This window comes from Thermothelomyces thermophilus, chromosome 6, assembly GCF_000226095.1.
Source record: "Thermothelomyces thermophilus ATCC 42464 chromosome 6, complete sequence".
Taxonomy (NCBI): Eukaryota; Fungi; Ascomycota; class Sordariomycetes; order Sordariales; family Chaetomiaceae; genus Thermothelomyces; species Thermothelomyces thermophilus.
The window spans coordinates 89840-117172 of NC_016477.1; the positions used below are offsets into that span (position 1 = coordinate 89840).

The 27333-nt window shown below is 47.1% G+C and overlaps 7 protein-coding genes across 7 annotated transcripts; 3 read left to right on the forward strand and 4 right to left on the reverse strand.

Moving 5' to 3' along the window:
* The first annotated feature begins 298 nt into the window (after positions 1–298).
* Positions 299–2457, forward strand: MYCTH_2309715 (uncharacterized protein). Its single transcript, XM_003665685.1, has 4 exons — positions 299–426; positions 710–1281; positions 1347–1621; positions 1696–2457. The coding sequence occupies exons 1-4, from the start codon at positions 385–387 to the stop codon at positions 2337–2339; spliced, it is 1533 nt and encodes a 510-aa protein (XP_003665733.1). The 5' UTR covers positions 299–384; the 3' UTR covers positions 2340–2457.
* A 523-nt stretch (positions 2458–2980) lies between these two features.
* MYCTH_104665 (uncharacterized protein) lies at positions 2981–4047 on the reverse strand (the record flags this gene model as incomplete). Its single annotated transcript, XM_003665686.1, has 4 exons — positions 2981–3402; positions 3508–3596; positions 3677–3702; positions 3808–4047. The coding sequence occupies 4 exons, from the start codon at positions 4045–4047 to the stop codon at positions 2981–2983; spliced, it is 777 nt and encodes a 258-aa protein (XP_003665734.1).
* A 1016-nt stretch (positions 4048–5063) lies between these two features.
* On the reverse strand, positions 5064–6850 carry MYCTH_2309720 (uncharacterized protein). The gene is made up of 3 exons (XM_003665687.1): positions 6412–6850; positions 5290–6303; positions 5064–5198 (listed from the first exon to the last, which is right to left on the reverse strand). The coding sequence occupies exons 1-2, from the start codon at positions 6547–6549 to the stop codon at positions 5311–5313; spliced, it is 1131 nt and encodes a 376-aa protein (XP_003665735.1). The 5' UTR covers positions 6550–6850; the 3' UTR covers positions 5064–5198; positions 5290–5310.
* A 1802-nt stretch (positions 6851–8652) lies between these two features.
* On the reverse strand, positions 8653–9642 carry MYCTH_2309722 (uncharacterized protein). Its single transcript, XM_003665688.1, has 2 exons — positions 9290–9642; positions 8653–9166 (listed from the first exon to the last, which is right to left on the reverse strand). The coding sequence occupies exons 1-2, from the start codon at positions 9574–9576 to the stop codon at positions 9061–9063; spliced, it is 393 nt and encodes a 130-aa protein (XP_003665736.1). The 5' UTR covers positions 9577–9642; the 3' UTR covers positions 8653–9060.
* Positions 9643–10407: 765 nt separating this feature from the next.
* Positions 10408–11737, forward strand: MYCTH_2309723 (uncharacterized protein). The gene is made up of 2 exons (XM_003665689.1): positions 10408–11165; positions 11284–11737. Exons 1-2 carry the CDS (start codon positions 10588–10590, stop codon positions 11564–11566), a joined length of 861 nt encoding a protein of 286 aa, XP_003665737.1. The 5' UTR covers positions 10408–10587; the 3' UTR covers positions 11567–11737.
* A 1-nt stretch (position 11738) lies between these two features.
* MYCTH_2309724 (uncharacterized protein) lies at positions 11739–12557 on the reverse strand. Its single transcript, XM_003665690.1, has one exon. It carries the CDS (start codon positions 12533–12535, stop codon positions 11810–11812), a length of 726 nt encoding a protein of 241 aa, XP_003665738.1. The 5' UTR covers positions 12536–12557; the 3' UTR covers positions 11739–11809.
* Positions 12558–13161: 604 nt separating this feature from the next.
* MYCTH_2309725 (uncharacterized protein) lies at positions 13162–14724 on the forward strand. The gene has a single exon (XM_003665691.1). The coding sequence runs from the start codon at positions 13444–13446 to the stop codon at positions 14686–14688; it is 1245 nt and encodes a 414-aa protein (XP_003665739.1). The 5' UTR covers positions 13162–13443; the 3' UTR covers positions 14689–14724.
* The last annotated feature ends 12609 nt before the right edge of the window (positions 14725–27333 follow it).

Consider the following 27333-nt stretch of genomic DNA (forward strand, 5'->3'; position numbering starts at 1 on the left):
GGATTCCCAAGAAGCGGAAACTCTGCCACCACCAGCGCGTAGTCACGACGATGAAGGGCAACACTCCCAAGGAGCCCCCGCCGTGGCGGGCGGGAATGCAGTCAATCACGGCGACGTGGAATCGGACATCTCAACCGATGAGTCGCCCGGCCCGGACTTGGATGACGATACCTATGAGAAGAGTCCCCTGGAACGAAAACGGTCAGAGATGATCGAGCGCATCATGAAGAGTTTCCGTGCCTCTCTCGACTCCAAAATCGCTACGATCGGGGGGAGAACAGCTCAGCCGACAGTCAAGAAGGAGGCTGAGACGGAAACCACAGAGACGCACCTCGCGCAGTCACGGAGCAAACGGGCGCTGAAAAAAAAGAGCATCCCCCAGGGATGGGTTCAACCCCAGAATGGGCCACCGGCACCTGGCGCAGCGTATGCTCCCCCTCCAGTGCCTCCCCGATCGGAGCCGCCGACGGCCGGGCCGGTCCCAGGGACTTCAGGCCTGCCCCCGCCTCCGCCCCCCTTGCCCGCAACCCCCATGCCAATCCACTTTCATCATCTTTTTGTCGCCCCTCCCCCTCCTCCTCCCCCTCCCCCTCCTGTGCAGCAATTACCTAGCATCGCTCATCAAGGGGCCGCCCTACCCGGCCAATCCTGGCCTGCTGCGCCGTCGAGTCGTAACAGTGGCCAACCTGATCATCTTACCCGGGGGCAGGAAGTTTCCGCCCGACTCCAGGCGGCCAGGGGATCACGGGGCCCGCCGGTGCGCACCTCCTCGAACGTTACCACGAATGCCAATGTCGAGCGTGGTAGCGAGGGCCCCTCTTCGGCTATTACCAGCCTACGGGACTTCTTGTCAGCCGTTCCACGCCCCGATACCGTGACCGGGGCTTTCTCTTCCGACTCAGCCTTCGAATCTCCTACGGTTGCGGCACCCGATTTCCACGGATCACCATATGCCACCAACCTGGCTCTTGCTGCCTCGGCATCGCATGTTCCTGCAACTGAACCGCAACCAAACGAGGAACGAGGTCTGCTGCGAGTGAATCAGAACGTGAAGCGAGCGGCTAGTCCGGAGTTTTCGAGCCCAGATGGTCTGCTGGAGGTGGAGCAGGAAACAGACGGTGATGGCAGGCGCAAGAAGAGCAAACGAAGTTCAAACGCTGCCGTTCAGGGAGGGAGAGGGTTACCAAAGTTTGCTTGCCCCTATTTCAAGAGGAACCCGAGGAAGTATCGCAAGTGGACTTCGTGTCCCGGGCCGGGATGGGACGAGGTTCACCGGGTCAAGTATGTGGTTGCCGCAGCCAGGATATATGTCAACGTGTCTCCCGGACGCTGACAAACAATCACAGAACGCACCTCTACAGACGGCACCCCCTTCCCATCCAATGCCCCCGGTGTTGGGAACCGTTTAAGACAGACGCCCAGCTCCAGGCACATCTGCAACAAAACCCGCCGTGCCCCATCCAAAGCAACCGCACGCTTCAGGAAGGATTTACCAAGGACCAGGAAAAGAAGCTGCGAAGCCGCAAGAAGACGCATGCGGACATGACTGACGAGGAGAAGTGGCGGGAGATTTACATGATCCTCTTTCCGGACGACGACCCGGACACCATTCCATCGCCATGTAAGTTTGATCGGCTCTAATCATGACCTTGAAGAAGACAAAGTAGATCCTGATTACGGCGACGCGTTGAATAGACTACAGCGAATCCGAGGATGGCGGGGATAACCACAACTCGGGACTTTCTGGCGAGTTGGAGGACTACGCCACCTTCATCCGCCGAGAGATGCCCACGCTCGTGCGGCGGGAGCTCGAGACGTTGTTCCGGGAAGAATACCCGGACATCGAGGAGCGAATCCGTCCCCGCGTTGCCGACATTGTCCTGAGTCTGCAACCCAGGCTTCTGAGCCTCTACAGACAGTCACAGATGCCCCTGAGCGAGTACGGTCCACAGCAGCATGCAGAGACGGGAAGGACTGCGAGCGGCAGCGAGCCGACCCTCACGCCCCTCTTGTCTCAAGGCACGGACCCGGGATCGGGGTCAGAGCCTCACTCGACTCCGGACATGGTGGTGGGAGCCAGCAACATAACTTTGGACGAGCTCGAAGCACAGCTAGGTCTTGGTGCTAGTGGTCTGGGCATCCAGTGGAACAGCATCGGTCCTGTGCCCCAAGTGCCGCCGATACAGCCACCAGAGGGCGATGTTGGACTCGCGTTAGATTCGTTCGACTGGGACTATGATTTCGATAAGTGGCTGAACCCTGCTCTCTTCATGCCGCCCGTTGGAGGGAACTACACAGCGGGTCCTTCGGCCAGGGCGCAGCGACACAATCGTGGTTAATAGAGCTTAGAGGACTTTCAGGGCGCTCATCCCTAGGTAATTATGTCCCGTTGACATTCGACGGAATCGAATGGTTTCAATGACCCAGCTTGAGCCACGGTTAATTAATTACACTATCATGCAGTAAGCGCAGAGACCCTCCCCAGCGACGATGGCACGCAGGGCTGGTAACACCGGTCGTGGATGGCGTAACCACTCACGCCCTGAGCCATGCCGCCTTTCGTGTGTGCGCCACATGGGTATCATTGGCAGCTCATAGCCGGGGTGAGCGGTGTTGAGCCCGAGACGTGAGTCACCTGCGTAACATAGAGATTTAGGTGCGCATAATTATTATTACTTCCAACTGCCACCTTCCAACTCTAGTGGCTTCTAAAGTAAATCCGTAATTAATACACTTCTTTCCACAGCTGAACCGGCGAGGCGCTCGGATCATGGTGGAGGGCCGAGAATCCGAGAGCTTTGGGCACATCGTCGCGTTTGCCGACGAAAAAGGTTTCACCACATGTAAAACAGTTAATAGACACACAGTCGAGCCACAATGATGTCTCAAACCCCGTTTTTGGTCTTGAGCGAACAGGAGCCCATTTCCCCCGTCGGGTATCGTCTCGTAATCTTTTGTTCACTTCTTTCTCTGGTTCAGACTAATTAATATCTATTATGCGGCGGAGAAACAGCCTGGACCTCTCGAGTTGCTCGTCATCCACGCTGCCCAGCCGCGCCCAGCCATCCACGGCCATGCGAGCGTATCTCGTGGCGTTGACCATGTCCCCCTTCAGAAAGTACAGGTCCGCGAGCGTGTCGTGGTACTCGGCCATCAGGGGCGGGGTCATGTCCCACTCGGAGACCATGAGCCACTCCTCGGTCATGGTGATGGCGTTCTGGTAGAAGCCCTCGCTCCTCGCGTTCAGGATCGTCTCCTTCAGGCTCTTGACCTTGCTCCTCCAGACCTCGGAGTTGTCGAGGTCCAGCTGGGAAGCGCGGCAGAGCGAGCAGGAACACTCGAAACCCCAGTGGTTCCTCAGGTACCTCCGGCGCTCTTCCGCCGGCGTCTCCAGGGGCACATCTATATTCGGTGAATTTTGTGGTGGGCGGTTAATTAGTCAACAAAGCTTCTGGGACGGCGAATGATGAACGGATGAATATGGCAATGGACGACGACAAGACCTACAGCTCATGAGAATCTCTTCCCCCGCATCAATGGCACGGAAAGCGACCACTTCCATGGTCAAGCGCCGCTCAGAAAAGCGGTAGTATGCGCTATTTTTTTGTCAGTATATTTATTTGTTGATGACAATTGTAACTGATCGAGAAGCAATGACTGGCGAGAACAAACTTACTTTGGTCTGCAGGCATGGTTGATTCTCTAATGGGTAGTAGTAGTCAACACCCGTGTCAGTTAATTAGCTACCTAGCTTCAATTCCCCCCGCAAGACTGGCCATCTAATAAACTCTGTCCGTTACAACCTACCGCTACCTCTGTGAACAGGCCCACATGCACTTCGTCGTCCGCTATCACGACGGTGTTCGTGTTGGGGCCCATAATGGCGTCCACCTCGTACGGCGACGAGCCTCGACCGAGCGTATAGACCCGGTTCCTGGTCTCCTCGGGCAGCTGGTTCAGTGCCTGCTTGAGGATACGGCGCCGGTGGTGCGGCTTGGCATCGGCCAGGAAGGGGATGCCGATCAGGACGGAGGGGACATCGACCATGATGATCTCGCCCCTGCGGATCCGTCGCTTCGCCACCACGCCCACGCCTTTGCCCTCAACAGGAACGATCTCGTAGGCGGGCCCGAGCGAGGCGTCCTCCTTCCGGGAGGCGTGGGGCTGGGGCATGGGCTTGTCGACAAAGGCTTCCAGGCCGATCAGATGGGAGGCGCTGGTGGTGCTGGTCACCAGGCTGATGCCGTAGCCGTTGCGGAACTCGGCCGAGGTGAAGAGGCAGTCCACCCGGGAAGGCGAGTTGTCCCTCTTGGAGGCCTGGTCCAGGCATCTCGGGGGCACGGTCCAGGTCATGGCGTTGCCGTCATCGTCCTTGCCGCCGCCGCCGTGCACGATCCCGATCCTCCCCGGGACGGGGCAGTCCTTGGTCTCGGCGGCTTCGTGGAGTCTCCGACCCGGCTCGTTTGGACATTGCGTCGAGCGCCACGAGGACGATGCCGCTGCGGCTGCGACATGAAACGCGATTAGCAGGAATAGCGGCAGACGCAGAGCAAGAAACAATGACGAAAGAGAGCGGCGATCCCGTGTCGCTGGCCCTACATCTGCCATCTTCGGAGGCTAATAATGGGGGAAATCTGGGGAAATCTGCCGGGTAGGGAAAGTCTGGACAAAAGGAAGGCAGTCTTCTCACCAGACAGTATTAATTAATTGTGTTTCTGTTCAGCAAGATGCAATGTGTCCCTAATTAGTGGGCCCGGCATTGGCTTGAACTGAGTTTCTGGGTTTCATGACATTTGAACCGCCGGCTAATTTCAGCGGTTGCGGGACCACTAGAATGGTACTCTACTTGTCGGATACTGGTACCTACTGTAGATAATAGTTTAATGAGAACTAAACAGACTCGGAACGAAATACATACCTAGGTACTTAAGCTAGCTATGCAGAAAAGCAGTTTGTAATTACTGGTAGTTCCGTCCGAGTCATTGTAAAACGCAAATTGCAAGTTACAATGAACTAAGAAGAGGTCTAGGATACAACTGGGAGAGACAAAATCAGAACTTACACCCTGCCTTAATTATGTAAGGTGCAGCACCTCAAGTAAACTATTAGGGGACCTGAGCAGCCAAACCCAACCTTCCTGTCTCGTCTACTGCATCTAAATTAGATTATCAAGGTATATGACGAAAGGCTCGTTCGCACTGATTATGCCAGTCATTATTATTTGCATCTTTCTTTTTTTGAAAAACAATAACCATTTAGACTTTTGCAAGACCCGCATCGTCCACGTACTTAGTCCTCTTCGAGGCCATGTCATCGACTCAACATGAGACCGAAGCAGTTGGCATAGTAGGTGACGGTGGCGCTCCAGTCCGAAAAGACGCCGCGCACGCCGACGTCCTGGGCCAGCACGTGCAGCAGGTTGTACACGTCCCCCTCGCTGTCCGTGACGTTGGCGATGCTGAGGTAGTAGTAGCCGCCATGGGACCCGTCGCCCAGCCAGCCGCTGCGCTCCAGGGTCCAGGTGATGATGTCGAGCCCGAGCTCCTTGGCCCTCCGCGCGTACGCGCTCGGGACGATCTTCTCGCCGTCGTCCCCGACGGTGACCAGGTACGGCAGCGGCGGCCCGATGATCCGGACTCCCGCCCGGGCGTACTCCTCGAGCCGCGCCACCGCCTGCGGCATGGCCTCCGGCGTGGTGGCGCTCTCGTCGAGCAGGATGGCCTGCCGGGCCCATTCGGGCTCGGCCTTGATCCAGTAGAGGAGGTCGTCGTAGAGGAAGGACTGGAGCCAGACGCGCTCCGGGCCGATCTTGGCCGCCTTGAACTCGTCCACCAGCTGCTGCGCGAACCGGGCCTGCGTGTAGTCGCCGCCCGGCGGGAAGGGCATGGGCACCTCGGGCGTCTTGAGCTCGGCGGTGAACTTGAGCCCCAGGCCGTCGACGAGGTCGATGTACTCGCGCACCGTCAGGATCCGCTCGCACGTCGTCTTGGCGTACAGGTCCGTCCTGTAGGCCGGGGTGCCGCCCACGAACTCAGCCGGCGTGGCGGCGGCCGGGTTCGAGGAGTCCATCTTGGCGCACATCCGCTTGAGCTCGTCCACGGTGAAGTCGGAGGTGCAGCACTTGGCCTTGGCCGCGGTGCCGTTGGAGGCCGGCTGGAACGGGACGGTGCATTTGGCGTTCAGCTCGGGGATGGTCACCACGTTGGTGGTGGTGTGGAGGTCGCACTGAGAATGGCGGCACACAAGCTGCTTGTCTTTGGTGAAGGTGACGTCGCACTCTTGGATCCCGGCCCCCATTCTTGTCTGTTACGTCTTGGGTTAGATTCCAGAATATTAATTAATAACCAATCCTCGAGCACTGAATCCATGTCCTGGCTAGCACAAAAAAAAGGAAAAGTCTTTATTGCTCACCCCAGCCATGATGGACGAGTAGGTATGCTCCGGAAACTGCAACGTCCCGCCGCCGCGGTGCGATATGCTCCAGTCGCTCCTCTTCATCTCCTTCTCGGAGCACGAAGCGAGCTTCTGCTTCAGCGGGCCGTCGTCCATCTTGTCAACAAGCCAGTACGGCCGAGGACCGAGTGAGATCCGCTTAACGGGAGCAACCTTGCCCTTTCCCTGGCCCGAACCAAAGCCATCATGCCCCTGGGGGGCTTGAAGGCTTGGGATTACCAAGGCCGACCATATCAGTGAACGAAGCATGACCATGGTGGATGCCAGGGGCCCGGTTGGTCTGGTTCTCTGAAGACAGAGAGAGAGAGAAAGAGAGAGAGCTGTGGTCTCACCTGTCTCACACAAACGGCTGGAAAGTATGAGATCAACTCCCCATTTTATGTGCGTACGACCCTTGGGTGAGGGGGCTGTCCGGGGACAGCACGTGTGTCGAACCTAGCCCAGTTTCTCTAGTGTAGCAAAAAAGATCTCGGTTCCCAACTTAATTACTGCCCACATATTCACTCCACTGTCCTTATCTGACCCCGGTCCCCCCGACAATGAGGAACTGCACTGTCACTATGGCTCTTGAGTTGCACTTGTTCTTCCTCGGCACGTGGCGGTTGGGAAGCTTCCCATTATCCCATCGATGGTCCGCTTGCATAGTCGCCAAGAGCAGCTATTGTTCTCGGGAAGCGGTTAACACTGGGGGTGTGCTCCGATCCGTGATGCTGATTGGTCGTGACTTAGCTGCAGGGGTCGGTAACTGCAAAGCGCCGGGGGAGCTATGTGTTCTGGTATACGAGCAACGATAACCGATTGTGGTAGATAGATGGATGGATGCGGAAATCAACGATCTTCGTATAACTGCTATGGAGTTCGATGATGGAGAGAAGGAAGAGGCTGACCAGGGCCATCCTGCAGGGAAGATGAACCCTGGTGGGGCCCGGAACCCCAGTGGGGCCCGGTCCCACCACATAGGTATATATCGCGATTGCCTCCTTAGCTCCCTAGTACGTAGTTTACCATCACATGTATTTGAAGAACTGCGAGTGTTCCATGTCGCTCCTTTGGACATGGGATGTCTGGTCCCAAAACAGAACGGATTTGAGCTATGAAGCGCAGGATACTCGATAAGATTCAAGGAACGAAACAAGACAAATACATAATAATTAATTGCAGATGAGAAGACTTACCTAAGGTAGGCACCTATGCAACTAAGACGAGGCGATAAGTCGATACACAGTCGAATCCCTACGGCCGCAGCCAGTTTAGCGGTTATTGGTAAATAATACCGGCAGAGTTCTAGCTAGCACCAAACTCTGTTGATTTCTTCCATGGGAAGAACGCTGACTAGAAGACCATCAGTCCATTTTCGACTGAGAAAAGGAAAGTGTTGCTGTCTCTGGGCGTTCACGGATGAGCCGGAGTAAGTAGGCACAGCGGTGGTGGCCGGCCTCGGTTGGTTCGGTTCCAAGTCACAGCCGTTGGTGATGCGGGAAAGCCTGTTCCCTGAGCGTCGGTTTGATAACGGATGATCGAGGCTCGGCTCGAACTCCTCGTGAAGATAGCCACGCTGCTCGATACGGCTTGCTACAGCTCGGTGGCTGCAAATCAGTACAGCTCAGAAAGGCTGCAAACAGGTACGACACCACAGCGGTATTTGCGCCGTGGGCGGCACTCCTGGACCAACTGTTACGGTCTGCAGAAGTAGGTGATAAAAGCGTTAATTGTTCCAAGTGCCAGAGGCACTTGGAGATGCTGTCTAAATACATGTCAACACCCTGGCTTGTCATCCCTGTTGGTGGGTCAGCCAGATCTGACCCACTGGCAGTCAAATACTGTAACACGGCTCTCCTTCCGGGATCTACGCACGATGACAAGACAATGGATTTGTGAAATCAGACATACCTGGGCATCGGTGAATGTCGAGTTTGATTGGGGTTTCAAAGTACCCTCCCTAACCTGAAGGATGCCAATCGAGAATCTATAGCCTCCTGGGGACACAGCCCAGGAAGTCATTCACGTGGGGTTCCTGGTCCGGCAGTTCTATACTGAAGAAATTTTCTGTTATGGATGGCGCAGACTCTCTTATCCAGGCATATTTTGGTAAGGCACGGCTTCTCAGGGGCAACAAATAAGGTCTCATGAGACACGAGTCTTCCGCACAGGGTGCGTGTTTCGTGGCCAAAGCGCCAGAGCAGAAGAGATCAGGTTTCTGAGACGGTGATGTTTACTTTTGTAGAGCAGGGTTAAAGCATCCTGTAAAAAACCCCATTTGAGATCCGGACGAACAACTTGGGTGCAGCCATAAGGGGTGGAGTCAAGCACAATGTGCACAGAAGGTCGCACATCTTCAATTCCGAGAGCCCCAAGCACGCGCTATCGGTTCATACAGGTATCATCGAGTTAATACAGTCCGTTCCTTATCCGAAGTTCAAAATGACGTCCTCGGCAAGTGGGTGAGTCGTGCTGCAGAGACGTCCCAATCTTCGTGTCGTGACTGCGCGGTCCCCCTTTCCTCCCCCCCCCTTCGCTTCCCGTCCTCTCCTTCTTCCTTCTCCCTTTTAACCTCTAACCAACACCCAAAACCCATGTCCCCATGTACCCTGCATGCGACCAGATCACTCAGCCACCCGAGCAGAGGCCCAACTTGGCCACCCCGCATTCAGAGTCGGTGTAATGTCCGCTAACATAGCAAGGAACGCCCAAGATATAGATGAGGTCCCATGTGCTACAAGGGTGGAGTTGTGGAGTTAGTCGGGAATCTTAACGAGTAGGCCATAGGCCTAGAGCTGATGGGCCAAACATCTGCTCGTCCCCCAGCGGCGACTGTGAGCAAGGCAAAGGCACATACCAGTTCTCCAACCCGTCTATTAGCACGCACTTCCCCTTCTCGGCGCAGATGAAGGTGCCCTTGAAACCCTTATTGAACGTCGTGACGATGTCGAATTCGGTGCTTGGGCCCGCCCGGCATTTGACGTCGTCCTCGTCTATAATCTCACACGTGTGACCCTCATGGTTCACGTAACCGTGGTGGGGATCGATCTCGCTGGTGCTGCTCTTGTCATCGCTCTTGGTGGCCGGGGCGGCCCAAACACCCGCGCAGAGGAGCGAGGACGCCAGAAGGGCGGCGAGCTTCATGTTTGACGGTGGGCGCGGAGTCGTCGTCCTGCCACGCTTCGACGGGAAGGACAGAGCAAAAGTTCAGGCGTTAGCTCACTTTAAATTGACGGCCGGTGGGGGGGGAATAAGACGGTCCAATCGTTGCCGATCCAATCTTGGCGCCATCCCTTCAGGGGTGCTCAAACCCTTGTCGTTGAGATGGGCGATGTTACCCCAGGACATTAATACAAGTATTTGTACTGGTGCTCTCTTTCAGTACACAGCAAACCATGTATGTATGTATGTATGTATGTATTGTACATACCTGCCTGGTTCCTTACAAACTTATATGGTCTTGTCCGCTATAACTTGTAGCCAAACGACAACACGAGGGCCAATGCCATGGCCGCTTGTTGGACTCACTTGCTCAAATTTACTTATCTTCTTAAAACTGACGCTCATGTGAACCACGTGGGATAGATCTGTGCAAGTAGCGGAGATCGAAACTTTCCCACAGCCACAAACTGCTATTTCTGGAGGCCCTTCAGCCAGGTGCCGTGTACCCCAAGAGCCTTCTCACTGCAGATTATAGTACTTGGGAGACATCGTCGGCATCCGGCCCTAATTGAGACACCAGGTTGCGGACCCATCTACGGAGTACGGAGTAGACAAACTCATTTTCATTGGCAGAAAGGGTTGCATCCCATGCAGGCTTTACTGCAAGTAGTTAGTTAGCTACCAGCCAGAGAGGCTTGGCTGCGAGACGAGGTACAGTACGGACGTACTCCAATCAGCCCTCTCAAATTGAAGGGCGCACTGAGTCACTTGACCACCCGCAGTGAAAACTGGACGGATTACTACAGAGGATATACGGATTCTAGTGGTGATGCGGAAATGCACCAACTGAGGTAATGAGGGGAGAAATTAGGTAAGGTAATTTGAGCGCCACAAATTTTCAAATCCTCCATTGCAACAACAACAACAACAGCAGCAGCAGGAAGAGGAGGAGGAGACATCATACACACACACACACACACACACACACACACGATGGGGCAGTTTTTCGAGACGATTCCAGAGTACCTGATGAAATGGATCCTGGAACAAAAGATGTTCTGGGTGGCCACGGCGCCGCTGGCGGCGTCCGGGCACGTCAACGTGTCGCCCAAGGGGGGCCCGTACTTTGGCCTGCTGGACGACCGGACGTTCTGGTACATGGACCTCACGGGCAGCGGGACCGAGACGATCGCGCACCTGTACGAGCCGGGCAACGGGCGCATCACCGTCATGTTCGGCTCGTTCGAGGGCCCGCCGCGCATTGTCCGCCTCTTCGGCCACGGCACCGTCCTCGAGCGGCCGGGCCACGAGACCCGCCTAATACCGATAAGAATAAGCCCGGAGCGGGGCGGGGCGGGCAGCACGTTTGACGACTTTGTCAAGAAGCACGACGTCGAGGTCATCCCGAGCTCCCGCTCCATCATCATCGTCCGCCTGCACCAGGTCGCCAGCTCGTGCGGCTACTCGGTGCCCTTTTACGAGTTCAAGGGCTTCCGCGCCACCCTGAATGAGGTGTTTGCCAAGAAGGAAGAGAAGTTCGTGCAGGGCGCGTCGGATGAGAGCAGGGAAAGGTGCGTTTATTATTTTCCTCCCGGCATCGGCGTGGATAGTAATTACCGGGTGAAATTAATTACCTGATTGGCAACTATTATTAGTAGGTGATCACAGGTGCTGACTTGAGTCCTGCAGGTACTGGGCGTACAGGAACTCGTACAGCGTGGACGGCCTGCCAGGAATGCGCATCGGTTACGAGACGCACAAGAGGGAGGGGATCGCGCCCATCGAGAAGATGGTCGGCCCCGCCGCGCCACGGGGTTACGCATACCGCAACAGCCGGAGCTTCAGCGCCTGGCACCTCGTTCTCGTCGCCGTGCTCTCGGTCCTCTGCACCGTGCTGTCGTTCCCCTTGCTCGTCCCATTACTCCAACGCATTTATGATCCCGCCGTTCTATCATCGTTCCGCTCTTCTTAAGGAAGTTTCTTTCCATTTGAGTTATCTCACGCCTCAACATCAACGCAACTTTCCTCCTTTAGTCACGTTGATGGATGGCGAGTAAGACAGCATAATTAATTATGACCTGATGTCACATCGAGCGTTACATGATTATGATTTTCCAGCTATCGAATGTCAAGAAAAAAAAAGAAAATAATTAAAGTAAAAGAAGAAAGAAGAGGGGAAAAAAAGCGTCGTTATATTCCTCTCCACTCCTTTCATTTACCAAGGAATCTTGTCACCAGAGTGGCTGAAGAAGGAGCCAGAGTCCTCGGGGCGCAGGCCGTGGAGGACCTTGAGGACGCCGGCGACGCTGTCGCTGGGCTCCATGACGGCGCCTTCGCCGCCCAAGCGGGTCTTGGCCCAGCCCGGGTCGGCGAGGACGACGACGGCGCCGGGCAGGTGGCTGCGTAGGTCGGCGGCCTGGTGGAGGGTGAGCATGTTGAGGGCGGCCTTGGTGATGGAGTAGCCGGCGCACTTGCGGGCCGGGCTCTGGGCGGTGAGGTGGAGGCTGGCCAGGCCCGAGGTCATGTTGAGGACGCGGACGTGTTGGGAGAGCAGGCCGGCGTCGAGGAACAGCTCGAGCGTCTTGGCCGGGCCGATCACGTTGACGGCCATCTGGGCCTGCAGCTCATCCGGCCCCAGGTTGAGCGAGGTCTGGTGCGAAGCCAGGTTGACGGCCGCGTTGTTGATCAGGTAGTCGATCTTCCGGTCCTCACCTAGCGCGAGCCGCGCCGCCTTGGCGAAGGCGTGGATCGACGCCAGGCTGCCCGTGTCGCACTCGAGGATGTGCGTCGACGGCGACGCCGCCGCCCTGAGGTCGCTCAGGTCCGTCGAGGCCAGCGACCGGACGCCGGCGATGATGGTGTTGTCGCTCGACCGGGCCAGCTGCCGGACGAACTCGAGCCCCAGCCCGCGGTTAGTGCCGGTGATGCAGTAGACGGGCATTTTTTTTTCTCTTTTTTGGGTCTGTCTTCTGAGATCGGGAGTGTGAGTGTGCGTTTGTGTGTGTGGTATATATGTGGCGTGATATAATTACCAGGACTGCGATGGTGGATTAAATTGGTTAATTAGAGGGGACTGCCGAGAATATACTGACTCAAGGGCGCTAAACGCTTGCTTCAAGAGCTAAAGATATCAAGTTTTATTTTTATTTTTACTCTTTTCTGTTTTTCTTTTTTTTGCTGTTGTTGTTTTGGATTGACCTTAAGTTTGTCAACTGCAGGCTGGCGATGAGGGGAAGGAGTTAAACCCGATTTGCGAGCCTTGGAAAACGACCGAAGCTTCGGAAGCACCGTTGCGCGGAGCTACTTTCAGGCAAAAAGTGCTGCCTAGTGTACGAGTCGATAGGAGTGTTTTGACGTCGACAACTCCACCGACCATGCAACTAACCTCCCGACAGCACGGAAAGGAGGGAGATGGGGAGCATGGGGAAAGGGAGACAAGGGTTAGGGTCCCCGGGTCTAGACCTTCCCGCAAAGGTCGCCTGATTCGGCACGCCTTGCAGTAACGCTTGCCTGAAGTTGATGCGTTGCCGGATCAGGAAACGATGCTTGGCGGTGCCTTCCCCTGTGACGCACACCGGCGAAACAGGCGCAGCCCCTCATCAAGGCGAAGCAACTGTTTTGGTTGACCGAAAAGAGAGTCACAAAACTACCGATATACTCACAAAGTGATGATCTAGGACTCAGTTCGTTCTGTTCTGAGTCCTAGGTATAGAAGTGAACGAAATGAAGACGTGCTCGACCTGAAGTCAACAAGTGCAAATCACAAAAGACCTTGGGAGCACATCGAACACGCAAACGCCAACTTTCATTCTCTGAGAGAATCATTGTGAGAACTCGACTAGCACCACGATGTGGAGGAAAAAGTACTACGAAAACCCGCGTCGCCTGGCGCTCGCCGCCGTGGCCAAGGAGACCCAGGAGCTCACGGCCACCATCGCGGCGAAGCTGCCCCACCTGGACACGACGAAGTGCGAGAAGCTCAAGCTCTCGGAACTCGCGCCCCTCGACCCGTCCAAGTGCCCGCGCTTCCGGCTCGCACTCGCGCGTGGTAGCAGCGACGACAGCGACAAGCCCGGCCTGGCCTGCGGGACCGTCCTTCGCGTCTTCAATCTGGACACGTTCGACGCCGCCCTGGCCATGCCCTCGGCCGTGCTGGGAGTCCCATCATCACCGAAGCAGACGAAGACGACGGCGACGGCGACGACACCATTGACGGCCGAAGCGGAGGAGGCCCTCCGAGTGGAGCAGCTCCGGGCGAGCGCGTCGGCCCCGGAGAACCTGGACGCGGCGACGGCGGGGCGGGTGGCGGTGCTCAACATGGCGTCGGAGCGCAGCCCGGGTGGGGGCTGGCTCAAGGGCGCGGCGGCCCAGGAGGAGGCGCTATGCTTCCGCAGCACCCTGGCCGCGTCGCTGCGCCGGGACCTGCACTACCCGATCGAGCCCCGTGCCGGCCTGTACACGCGCGACGTCGTCGTCTTCCGCCGCTCCATGGCCGCCGACCACCGCCTCATGGTCCCCGACACGCCCGAGCCCGAGCTGCCCGTCGTGAGCGTGCTGAGCGTGGCGGGCATCCGGAGGCCCGAGGTGAGGCGTGCCGGGGAAGCGGTGCTAAACACCGAGGGGGAGAGTGCAGACGGGAACAAGGCAGAGGGGCCCGGCGGTGGTGCTAGTAAGGGGGAGTCTCAATCCAAAAATGGCGCAGCGTTGGGAACGGACCAACGAGCACAGCGCGGGCGGGACAACAAGGGCAGAGACGAGAAGGGGGCGAAGAAAGCACCCCGGGGCCCGTTGGTGTTTGCCGACGCTGCCGCGCGCGACTTGACAAAAGACAAGATGCGGCTGTGTCTCCGCATGGCCGGCGCCCGGGGACACACGATGCTCGTCCTGGGGGCCATCGGCTGCGGCGCGTTCAAGAACCCGCCCGAGGAGGTGGCAAAGTGCTGGGACGAGGTGCTCAGCGAGGCCGAGTTCGTGGGCGGCTGGTTCAAGGAGATCTGGTTCGCCGTGTTTGACCGGAGGAACGAGGGCAACTATGAAGTCTTCCGAGACACATTTGATGGCAAGGTCGTTGGAAGGATAAGTGCCTCCGTTTGACCTTTTAATTAACTTACATCGTAGACTGAAACAGACCCAAAGCTACATATTTGGTCGAGAAAGTGCTGTTTTGGCCGCCGAATGTAGCTGGCGCCTACCATGTTTTTTTTTTTTTTTTTTTTTTTTTTTTTTTGGGCTCGACCGTGAAGGGCGGCGCGGCGACGGGGCTCACAGAAGCACCTCTGTGGCCGCCAAACGCCATTTTCCCCTATCTCGCCCACTTCTAGAGGGCTAGAAACACACCCATGAGTTGCGCCGGGCACGGGGCACACTACTAAATAGCTATGTGCAGTAGATAGTCAAACTGAAGCATGCAAAGTGGCCTACCAATTTCGAAGCCTTCTCTGCAGTTAACTACAGATATATTCTACTAATTATCTCTACTCTACTCTCTTTGGCTACCAGTTGCTCTTAGACCGTACCTTATCGGTAGCCTGATTTCAGGTCCTCTACAAGTCCAATCATAGTTATATTAGGCACACTCCTAATTAAAAATTAGCATATGCCAAACGCAGTTACAAGCTCGAATAAGCATTTAGGAGGCGTTAAAAGTAGTGGCAAGGAAGGAACAGAAAGAGTGCCTTATTAAACTATCTACAAAGGAGAGAAAGAGCGATATAAATAGACAAAGGAAAGATAATCTATACGTCTACGAGCTTGTAAGGGTGGCTTGCATTGCTCGTGGCTAGAGCTTTAGAAGCTCCCTAGCTTCTAATATACCCCCTAGTTAAGTGTGGTAGTTGCTTTAACTGCTTATTGTAATGTTATTTCTGGTGTTATATCTTATATTATACCTTCCTTGACTAATTATTCTAGGCGTCTACTTTCTTAATTTAGTAATTTTAAAAGAATTAAAGATATTTAAGCGATTCTTCTAAAATAGTAATTTAAATATTATTACTATTATAATAATAATAATACTAATAATAATAGTAATAATAACTATAATAATAATAATAGTAATAATAATAGTAAAATAGTACCTTTTATACCTAAATTAGAGAATAGCTTACTAGCTATATCTATTATATCCATTATAGCCTTAGTTAAGCTTAGTAAGTCTTCTATTACTACTTCTAGTTTAGCTAGGGCTACTATAGCTAGTAGGTTAGTACCTATACCTATTATATCTTAGAAGCGTAAACATACTAATAGTAAGTTGCTATAAGTGCTCCTATTTACTCTATTTATTTAATTTTCTTTAATTCTATTGCTAATTTTATAATTTTCTATTAAATCCATCGATTTTAAGTGATTCTAGCGATTTTTCGTTATTTCTTTATTATATAGTTTCGCTTTATAGTTTCCTAGTCGAAAAGTCGACTTCGATTATAGTTTCTAAGCGCTATACTAATCGTTTCTAAGTCTTACAAGCTAACAGATTATAGTACGGTTAATGCTCTCGAGCTTTAGAAGGTCTCTTATAATATATATATATACTTGGCATTAGCTAGTCGTTCTCTTAGCAAATGTTATAATCATTCCGGCCCTGGCTCCTATTGTTATTATTATTACCATAGTGGTTATAAGTGTTTTAAGATATACGTCCCTTGCTTATTAGTAACTAATCGCTTCTACTATGCTCTTACTAACTAAAATGTTAGTCCTTCCTCTTACGTTAAAGTAACTCTAGCTTTAACTAAGGTACTACTAGAGGGTGCTAAGGCCTCTATAAGTGTCTAGACCCTACCCCTTATATAATAGTAATGCTTAGATGGAGTAAGACACTAGTCTAATGTCTTTAGGAGCTTAGGATAGCATTTTAGGTACTAGTAAGCGCCTTAGTTTATTTTGCTTTTTTTTAATTTAATCAGTTTTCTTTACTTTTCCACTTATATAAGCCTATAACTAATATTTTAGAGATTAAGGAGCGCTCTCTATCGCTCGAACGCTTATTAGCCAAGTCATTTTATAAGCCTATCTACTAGCATTTGACTAATTAGTAGGTATACTACTTTGAACGCTCCTTTTATAACTTCCTAGCATAGCCATAAGTTATAGATATCTACGTACCATAGGTAAGTATTAATACGTTTATTCTCTATAACTATTAGTTAAATAGTTTGCTAATTGTCGTAGCGTATCTTCCAGGGCTTGCCGAGATCGAAAGCGATATCTTCGAATAGCCTCTTAAGCGCTATAATCTCTCTTACTACAAGAGAGAGCGTTAGAAGTTCTACTTTAGTACTAGACGTTATAACGGTATTCTAGCGCGACGCTTTCTACGTAATAGGTCCTCTAAATAAGAAGATAATATACCCCTATAACGAATACCGTATATCTAGATCGTCTATATACGATACGTCTCTAGCTATTAGAAGCATTAGATCATCTAGCGCTTACTCTTTGCTATACTAAATTAATAGGTAAGAAGTCCTATATAGATATCTTACAACTTGCCTTGCTTCTAACAAGTGGTCTAGACTTAGGTTAGTTAGATATTAAGATAGTACTATATAAGTATATGTTACGTTAGGTCGTAATATTACTATATAATATAGGATTAAGCCTATAAGCTCCTAGTATTCCTTAATCTATATATTAATAGCCGTCCCTTCGAACTTCTTAAGTTCTTTATAGCTTAAGGGAGTAGGCCTGAAAGCGCTAGGTACGTCTAACCTAAACCGCTTTACTACCTTCTTAATATACTAATTGTAGACAAGCTAGACTTTACGTATAGATCTATCTTAAATTACTGTAATCCCGAGAAACTAGCTAATATCCCCCTACTTATAGACGTTATAACGAGCTTTGATTCCTTCTATTATATACTTAGCGGCTATAGCGTTCTTTTAATAGAAAGAGATAAAGAAGTCATTAATATAGAAGTATAATACGTTTATCTTAGCTTAGAAATAGACATTTCTCCTCCTCTAAAGGCTATAAGCTAAGCTTAGAAAGCATTTTATAGAACTCCTTATACTATAGAAGCGGTAAATCCCTTAAGCTATATAGGGCTTATAGGAGTTCTATATACTTTCCTAGCTATTTAAAGCCTTCTAGAAGTTTATAGATAATAGGGTCATTTTCTAGCCTTTTTACGTTAAGGAATACTTATACTATATCGAACTATTTAACTTTAAGATCGAAATACACTATAAGCGCTATTATCATTTGGAATGTTTATATCGCTAGTATAGCAGTATATATATTCTCTAGACTGCTTGTATCTTATAGATTACTATATATATATATTTACGACTTATACTTCTTCAGGAATCCGTCCTTATTAAACTTATATATAAATACCTACTTTAATAGTATAGGTTATACTTTTACCTACTTATAAGGGATGACTTTCTACGTTCCCTTACTTTCTAAGTTATATATCTTGTCTCTAGTAGCTTCTTTAAACTATTCTTTTAATAGGTAGTTATATAGATCCTTTTAGTTATTAGGTAATTAGACAAGTTCATTAATATACTAATATAGCTTATTTAGAGATATTCCTAGGCACATAGTATCTTTCTATTATACTATAGCTATAAATACCATTAGACTAGGGCTAGAAGTTTTTAATATGACTAGAGGGACATAGGGTACAGTTTCATTTTTCCGGTTCCATAGAGCTTTGCTATATACGATAGGCATAAATAGGGATTGCCTATCTAGGGGCACTAGACAGATAGACAAGGACAACAGATGGCTTTTAACACTCGTTTGCTCTAATAGATCTAAGTGACGGGATGTAGTTCTTCTTTCTTTTGTAAGTTAGGGTATCTTTTTCCACGTAAGTAGACTCTTCTACGTCTATCCAAAGGGACATCGTTATCGCTACCTTCGCTTCTATTGTTGTTATCGTCCGGATGGTCGGACTTGCCTACTGTGACCGCGAATACTCAGATGCCCTAGACATTTTGAGCCGAGGCTCCTCCCTATCTGACCAGACGGAGGTTAGGTTCTGGAGGTGCTAAGTAGTGCCCTAAAGGGTTGGCACTAGCTCACTATATATAGTATTCTCGTGCTCTGGTCGTCTAGGCAAGCTTCCTATTAATTAGGCAGGTAAGCTATATAAAACTGCTAGAACTCTAGAGTAATAGTTCGAAAGGAGTAGTTATAATTGACTCTCTCTCGATAGTATAGTCTTTCGCTCGACTGTATAGGAGCCTGTAGCTATAAAGCCTTCCTCCTATCTCTACCTCTCTATATAGGAGGTTACCGATTTGTTTCTTCTTTGTCTACTCGCTCTAGAGGATACGCTAGCTAATCCGGACTTTGCTTAGTATTTTATTCCTCCTAATCCTATACTTAGGAAGATATATTAGTAGTATTGTCCCTAGCTTCTAGCTCTTCCGCTAACTTATTATATATGTTAGATATATCCATAGAAGGCACTTCTCCCTTCTATAGGGGATCTTCCCTGCTCTCCTAAGCTACTAGTTAGCTAGCTAGAGTATTAGGAGGCCCTAAGTCTAAACCTTTATCTTAATAGTAAGCTCTTTCTTCTACTAGTATGGAGTATACTAACGTAGGCTTAGATATATATTTAGGGGTTAAAAGCCCTCTAAAGCTCTTCATCTACTTAGTAAGTTCTTCTGTTGCTCCCTCTTAAACTATAGGTGGCTAAGAAGCTATTGGTTTAGCTATAGGCTACATTTCCAAGAGCTCTTCCCTTACCTTCGAGTCTTAACCTTATTATTAGAGAGGTTCTTCTATCGTTAGACTTATCTATAATAAGGGCTAAATTATGATAATAGAGTCCTATATAGGTTAATAGGTCTACTCTAATACTTACTAGAGAAACTAACTATCCTAGGAATCCTTGCCTAGGTTAAAAAGATTAACTTTATAACTTAGGATAGTAATAGGTTGTTCTTTTAGTTATATCTCCTCTAGGTAAAAGAACATCTTCTTATTAAAGCGAACGTTATAAGTTATAATGACCTTATTAAGCTTAGATATCTAGATATAGTAAATATTGGATATATAATATCTTATAAAATACCTTATTAGTCTATATAATAGCACTTTAAAGTCCTTTATATATCTATTTACTTCCCTATCCCTATAGAGGATATATACCTTATACTTATATATAAAGAAACTACTCTAATCTAGGTATAAGTCATTAGTCATTATAATTATAAATCCAGGTTTATATTAGTAAAAATATTATTTAAACTAGGAGTATAGTATCTCGTTAGGGCTTTTAAATTCATAAGCTTTGCTTAAACTAATTAAATATAGGTATACTATAGCTTATATACTTTCTAACTAGAGCTTCTTGGGTAGATTCGCTCTATTTATTATCTTAATTAAGTATAAGATCAGTTCTTACCCTACTTGCTTAGCCAGTCCGTTAGGTTTATAAGTATATGCCGGCGATAGTTTAAGATCGATACCGCTCTCTATTAGCTATATTTAGTACTATAAAGGCGCTTGCCTTACGAGACTAATTATCGTAATATCGTTATCCTACTTAATCTTATAGATAGTAAGCCTATACTAACGTCTTACCTAGCTCTCGAAGTTCTAAATAACTCTTAAGATCTCCTCTAATATCTTTGTTATTAATAGAAAAGGGAATAGCTTACTATTATACTCGTTAACGATTATAAGTAACTAGCGTAATCTATTAATTGCTTCCAGGAAGTCAAAAAGATCCCATATAACGCGTTAGAACGGATAGGCTGACTTTTGTTTAGGTAGTCTTCTTAAGATAACCTTCCTAGTATAAGTACAAGTATAGCTCTTGTACTTAATATATACTATCCCTTTAATCTTGACGTTCCTAGCTTTATTAATAAGTACTCTTAATGCTTCTAGACTAAGGTATCCTACCTTTAAGTGCTAGAGTTCCTTAGTATCCTCCCTTATAGTAAAGGAAGCTTATATATACGACCTCCTCCCCTATATAATGAACATACTCTAGAAAGATATTCGGGTATTAACTAAACCTATATTACTAATTATCATATAGCTTAGAAAGCTTAAGTAGTAAGAAAGCGGCTTATATTTAAGGAAAGTAAGGTCATACCTATATTCTAACTTTCTAAGGATAATATTTTTCTCTAGCGTTCTATACTATAATAAGTAATCTAGACTATAGTATTATACTCCTACCTTAAGTAGCAGAGTCTCTAGAATGATATTTATATAGAATCCTTTGATGATAGCGATATCCTAAAGTATTAGACTCTCTATATATAGACTATACAGTCTGTTTAGAGCATTCTCGATAATCTAAGTTCCTTTTCTACTTATAGGAAATATCATTATATCTACTTCTATAAACTCTAGCTTATTAAGCTTAATAAAGGACCTAGGAATAAGGAACTTTGTGACGAACCTAGCTCAGACTTCTTCTAAAAGGGTTCAGACGAAGGTAGATTGAGCGGGACAGGCAGGCAGGTCGTCTAAGGGATTCGGTAAAGCCAAAGGGTTCACAACAATACTTAGAGTTGTCTCTTACAATAATCAGCAATGCTTAGTATAAGTACTGTGATTGTGATTATTACCACTGGTAAACTCCCAGAGTCCACTATAACGAGTGACTATCTACATGTATATATAATCCTAGGATCACTCTTTATCTAGTGATCCTTTGTCGTCTAGATCACGGCTGCGATAGTGATCCTATAGCGTATAGATCACTTTGCTAAGCGTGATCCTTTCCTGATTAGTCCGTTCGTACCTGCTGTCCTATTGGCTTGTTAGGGAAGGTAGCTTAGGCGGCGTCCTATATGTATATTTCCGTGATACGATGCCCCTTCTTTAAGGCTTTCGACCCGAAAGCCTATCTTAGGCCGTTTTAAATAGCGCTAATAACCCTTAGTAAGTTGTCTCCTGTATTTCCCTCTTTCTTCTGTATACTACTAATAATATATCTTGTATAGCGAAGCGTTTAATAAAAAGGTCTGTAAAGACCAAGGAGCGTATTGCCCTGGCTGCTACTATTAACGAGCTAGGGTTTGAAGTGATGCCTTGTTCTTTTTACTTTTCTCGCGGCCTCTGCTGCCGTATAATAGAGAGTTCTTCTCGTTATAGCGAATGTGTTCGTTATAGGAGGTTATATAACGGTTCTAGGGTTCTAGTCTCGTCTTGTCGGTGTTCCCTTGTTAATGTATTTTTCCTATACTAACTTCTGTAGTATCCTATATTGTAGACGAATCGAAGCGCCTTGACCGATTAGAATAAGATGCTGAGGAGGCTCTCCGTGCCGACCGTAATTCGTTGGCAAAAGCGTAGCGTCGTCTAGACAAGTCTCTAGCTCGTTTAGACTGCATTTGTCGTCAAAAGCGATCGTTATTATCTCGAGGATCAGAGATGGTTTGCCAGGGTCTTATGTCTTTGGATGAATTGGAAGAGGTAGAGTAACAAGAATTAGGGGCGGTTCTAGGTATGTAACTTAATAGTAATATTGACGTTATTAATTAGGGCGCTGTCTTCGATTCTGTCCTAGGTTTTCCTTTAGTCGATCTAGGTTCTGCTAGTAGAACTATTCTAGTTTCTTAGGGTAGTTCAAATTCTTAACTAGTTCCTATGAGTTATCTTCTAGTCCAAAATCAAACCATTTAACTAGATACTATAGTTCCCTATTGATAATACATGAATTTAGAATTTCTTCGATGTCCTATTCTTCCTCTTTGTCCTTTGCTTTGATATTCGTAGCGATTTTGACGTTCTTCGGCGCTGGTTTGAGAAGTAAAATATAAAAAACATCTGTCCGTAATTGCATAGATAACGGTAACGATAGTCGGTAGTTAGATATCGAAATTCGTTCCTTGATAACGAAGGGTCCGACCTTTTTAAAGTCTAGCTTCGTACTTAGTCGTTTAGTTTGTAAGTTTTGTACGATTAGGTAGACTTTGTTTCCCCTCTCTAGGCAAGGTCCCTTAAGCCTATGTTTGTCGTAATAGTTCTTTATTCTAGTTCTAACAAATTCGAGTTCCTTTTTGAGTTTCTTATATATTATGTATATTTGTTTTACTTTAACTACTGCTCTTAGCACTGTGACCTCTAGTCCTTGCCTAAGGTCTACTTTATATCTATAGTTCGCGAAGAACGGTGTGACTTTAGTTGTTTCCGTTAGCGTCGTGTTATAAGCGAGTTATACTGTTAGCAATAGCATGACCTAGTCGTCTTACTAGTAGTTAATATAAGAGCGGAGATACTGCTTGACAACTTGGTTTAGTCGCTCCGTTTGTCTATCGGTCTATAAGTAATATGCTGTTAATAGCTTGCTATTGACGCCTAATCGTTATATTAACGCTTACTAGAACTTTAATATGAACTTGGTATCTCTGTCGGTGATCTATTCTTATGGCCAAGCGTGTACTAATGTGACTTGCTGATAGATTACGTCTACCAGCTGTTCTGCTATCTAGGACTCCTTATAGGGAAAGAAATATACCTACTTAGTCAGGCAATCTACTATAATAAGAATACTATTATAAGTTACTCCTATAGCTATATCCTTAGATTCTAGTAGCTTCGTAATAAAGTCTATCGTAACTAAGCTCTATGGTTTATTAGCTGTTAGCAGTGGCTAAAGTAGCCTATACGGCTTATATTGTGCCGTTTTGCTTTAGTTACAAATGTCGTAGTTCCATATAACTTCCTTAACTTATATCGTTAACTATAGAAAGTTATAATATTTCTTAACTTGTACGACAGTCTTTATAACTCCTTTGTATCTTCCGAGTTTTGACTCGTGGAGTTCTCGAATCATTCGTAGCTGTTGATCTTTGTCGTAGATATATGCTTTGCCTCGGTACCAGAGTTTCCTATCTTTTTCTTTCACTTTATCAGGTACTAATAGTCCGGGTGCTACTTAATATTATACCTCGTTAATCCTTTCTTCTCGAAAGATTATATAATATTCTAGGAACAAGTCAAGTAGATTATCTTTTATAGGTGTCTACGTTTCGTAATATAGCGTTCTGTCTATTTGTTCCTTAAATAACGGTAGTGTTATTTCTGTTCGTCCTTCTATATAATCCGTTCGTCGGCTTAAGGCATCTGCTTGTATGTTCTCTTTGCCTTTCTTGTAGCAGATCTTAAAATTGAATTCTATAAGGAATTCTGCCTATTGTATTTGTCGTCTGTTAAGCTCCTTTGTCATTATAAAGTATCGCAAATTCTTATAATCTATATATACTTGTACTAGTTTAATTATATTACTAAGGTATAATTGCTATTCCTTAAAAGCTTCGATAATTGCAAATAGTTCCTTATTATAGATCAAATAATTAAGACGTAGTCTATCGAGCTTCTTTAAAAAGAAGGCTATAGGATATAGCTTCCCTTATTCGTCTCGTTATCCTAATTGTCCTCCGATAGCATAGTCTGAAGCGTCCGTTTCCACCTTAAATGGCTTCTTAGGGTCTAGTAGCACTAGTACTAGATCTTTAGTAATGGCATCACGGATCTACGTAAATGCTTGCTTATATTGCTCTTCCTATTAGAATTTAGCGTTCTTCTTAGTAAGTTTATACAAAGGTCGTACGATCGCTCTAAAGTTCCTAATGAACATCTAGTAAAAGTTCGTAAACCCGATGAAACTTCGTACTTCTGTGACTGATATCGGTTATAGCTAATTCTTAATAGCTTTAATCTTTAAAGGTTCTATCTAGATTTGTCCTAGGGATATTTCGTATCCCAAAAACACCGTTTTCCTAATATGGAATTCGCTCTTTTCCTTGTTAACTAATAGCTTGTACGTATATAACACGTCTAGTACTACTTTTATATACTTCCGGTGTTTATCTATCGTTTTGGAGAAGATAAGTATGTCGTCGAGATAACATACTATAAATTTGTCAAGAAAGGATCAGATAGCTTGATTAATCAGGGCTTAGAACGTTGCCGGCGTATTTGTAAGTCCGAATAGCATGACGAGGTACTTATAGTGGCTATAGGGTATCCTAAAGGCCGTTTTCCACTCGTCGCCTTCTTTGATCTATATATAATTATAGGCTAATGGCAAGTTAAGATACGTGAAATATTAGGCTCTTACTAACTAATCTCGGAGCTATAAGATTAGCGGTAATAGGTATCGGTTTTTTACGGTCTGTTCGTTAAGTTACCAATAATCGATATATAACCGTAGCTTTCCATCTTTCTTAGGCACAAATAGGATTAGGTAGCCTGCTAACGATGTCAACAGGCAGATATATCCTCTTCGAAGGTTCTCCTCCAAGTATCGCTTAAGTTCTTCGTTCTATGTCTAGCTTGTATAGTAAATCTTAAAGAACTTTAGTCGTACTCCTTCTTTAAGCTTAATCTCGTAATCCTATAGGCCGTATTCTAGTAATCCTTCTAGATACTTCGGTTCGAATGCTAGGTGTCCTTCGTATTCCTTTGGTACTTTCCTAGTCTCGTCTCGTTTCTCGATTTTCTAATAATATACGAACTTAGTTCTATTTATGGCGATGCTAGCGATTTCTCCTATCTTAACCTACTACTCTAGTTATAGTGCTCTATATTCGTTAATAGAGAGAATAGCTATCGGCGGTTTAGCTTGTTCCTCCTATCGTAACGTCGGTGTCGTTATACCGCTTCTTCTAGAGTCTATAGTAATCTGCCTGCCACTATCCGTCTTTTGTAGTAGATCTATAGGATATGTCTTCCCCTAAGCATCGTCTGCTTGCGATCCTTGCGCGCTTCCTATCTTGCTAGTCGAATATAACTCTGTTTAGGGTCGTAGGTAGCTACTATTCTTCTAGCTAATGTCTAGGTCATAGTCTTTATACTATAGTAACCCTAATATTATATCTTTATCGTTACCTATATCTACGATACTAAATATGACTACTATAGTCTTCCCTACTATAGTAATATCGATCGGTTTAGTCTCCCTATATACCTATTATATTGGAAATGGCCCTTTGACTATACTATACTTCTGCTTCATTCTCTAGGGTATCCGTAGCTAATTTATAAGTATTAGCGAAATTAGGTTTATCTCTACTCTACTATCTACTAGTACAAGCATTTCGTGCTATTTCCATTATACTATTATCTATAATCGCTTGTCTTGCCGCTATCGTCCAAAGATTATGGCGATTTCCTATATTTCTACTAAGAGGTCTTGATATAGTAGTTTCTTACGCCAGTTCCTCCTGTACTACGCTACTACTCGCTGCTATATAGGCGTTAATGGTTTTTAGGCCCCTCGAAAGGCCCTAACCCGTTTCCTAGGTTAGTACTAACCTCTTCGGTTGTTCGGCTAATAGTAGCTTTATTAATTATACTTATTTCTATAAGCTATTAAGTACTTATAGCTTCCTACTATTAGGTCTATTTTGCTTTTCGTCGTATATGCCATAGCTTCATCCGAAGCTCTTAGATCCGCGATTTCTTTTCGTCTGTATGGTAGAGGCAGTCGTTACTCCGGCACGAGTCCTATATGTCTCGTCCTGTTCCGTAGTGCCTAGGCCAAGCTCGTTTTAGAACTACCATAATGCCTTCTAGGTCGCGGGCTTCGATCTTCCAGAGCAATTCGGCCGCTCTATTTCCTGTATCATAGACCCATTCTATAGGGCGGAGGCTTCTGTCCTCATTTCCTTGTCGGGTCGGCTAGTGATTATTTTCGAATTTGTCGCGAAAGTGGTATTGGCATTTGTGTAACATACACTGGAACTAGGGCACTTGTATATATGCCTCGTGTCGCGGGTATAGTTGTATAGCATTGCCTAGAAGGTATTAAAACTCTTTTCTAAATCCTTCCTACTATATATAGACTATAGATACTCTAATGCTAAGGTAGGAGTGTTTCTTCTAATAGCTTTCCTACATACGCTTATCTTTTCTGCGGTTTGTATATATAAACTAGTACTTAGGGTTTTATACGTCGTGGCTAAGTTACTAATTGTTAGAATACTCGGCGTAGCTATCGGGCCTATCGTATGTTATAGGCTGTTTTCCTTTGATAGTTTCTATGATACGTCAGAGTTCCCTTATTTCGTCCTATATTCTATTGCTCTACTAGGTAAGTCAGATCAAGCGTCTATCCTATTTACGTAGTTCCGTATTAAGCTAGAAAATTTTATTATAATACTATTCGATCTATTCCTAGAGGAATAGAACATTAGGTCTAGGTCTTTTGATTCCTTAGATATTGGTTGTCTACGATCTATCCTACCTCTATATAACCGTAAAACCCTACTATCTTAAGGCTAGGAGAATCGAAATTAGTAGTACATACTCTCCTACCATATCCTATTTAGCAAGACCTGTCTCTAGGTCTATAATGACCAATTCGGAGTACGATGCTTGTTCGTCTTTACCATTATCGTCGTATCCGAGACTATCTATGTCGCTATCCCTATCTTTATAGCTTATAGCTACTACTTCGATGACGTCCTTGGTGGTTTCGTCAATAGCCGTAATTTCCTTCCTAGGGGTTAGTTTCTATTCTTTCTTTAGGCTCCGGCATTCTTGCTTATAATGCCCTTTCTTTCTATAGTTATAGTAGGTAGCATTAGACTTGTCTTTGGTCGTCTTCTTCTAGTCCTGCTTTTACGTTACGTCTACATTTATAGCTCCGGGGTACGTCCCGTACGAGGTACTGACGTATACTTGCTTTTTCTTGTCGTTAGCCTTAACCGTGGTTCCGTTCATTTGTCCTCGTTTCTACTACTCTTATATATAGAGTCGATTATCGATTCTAATAGCCTATATGATATATTCGTCTAGAGTCTT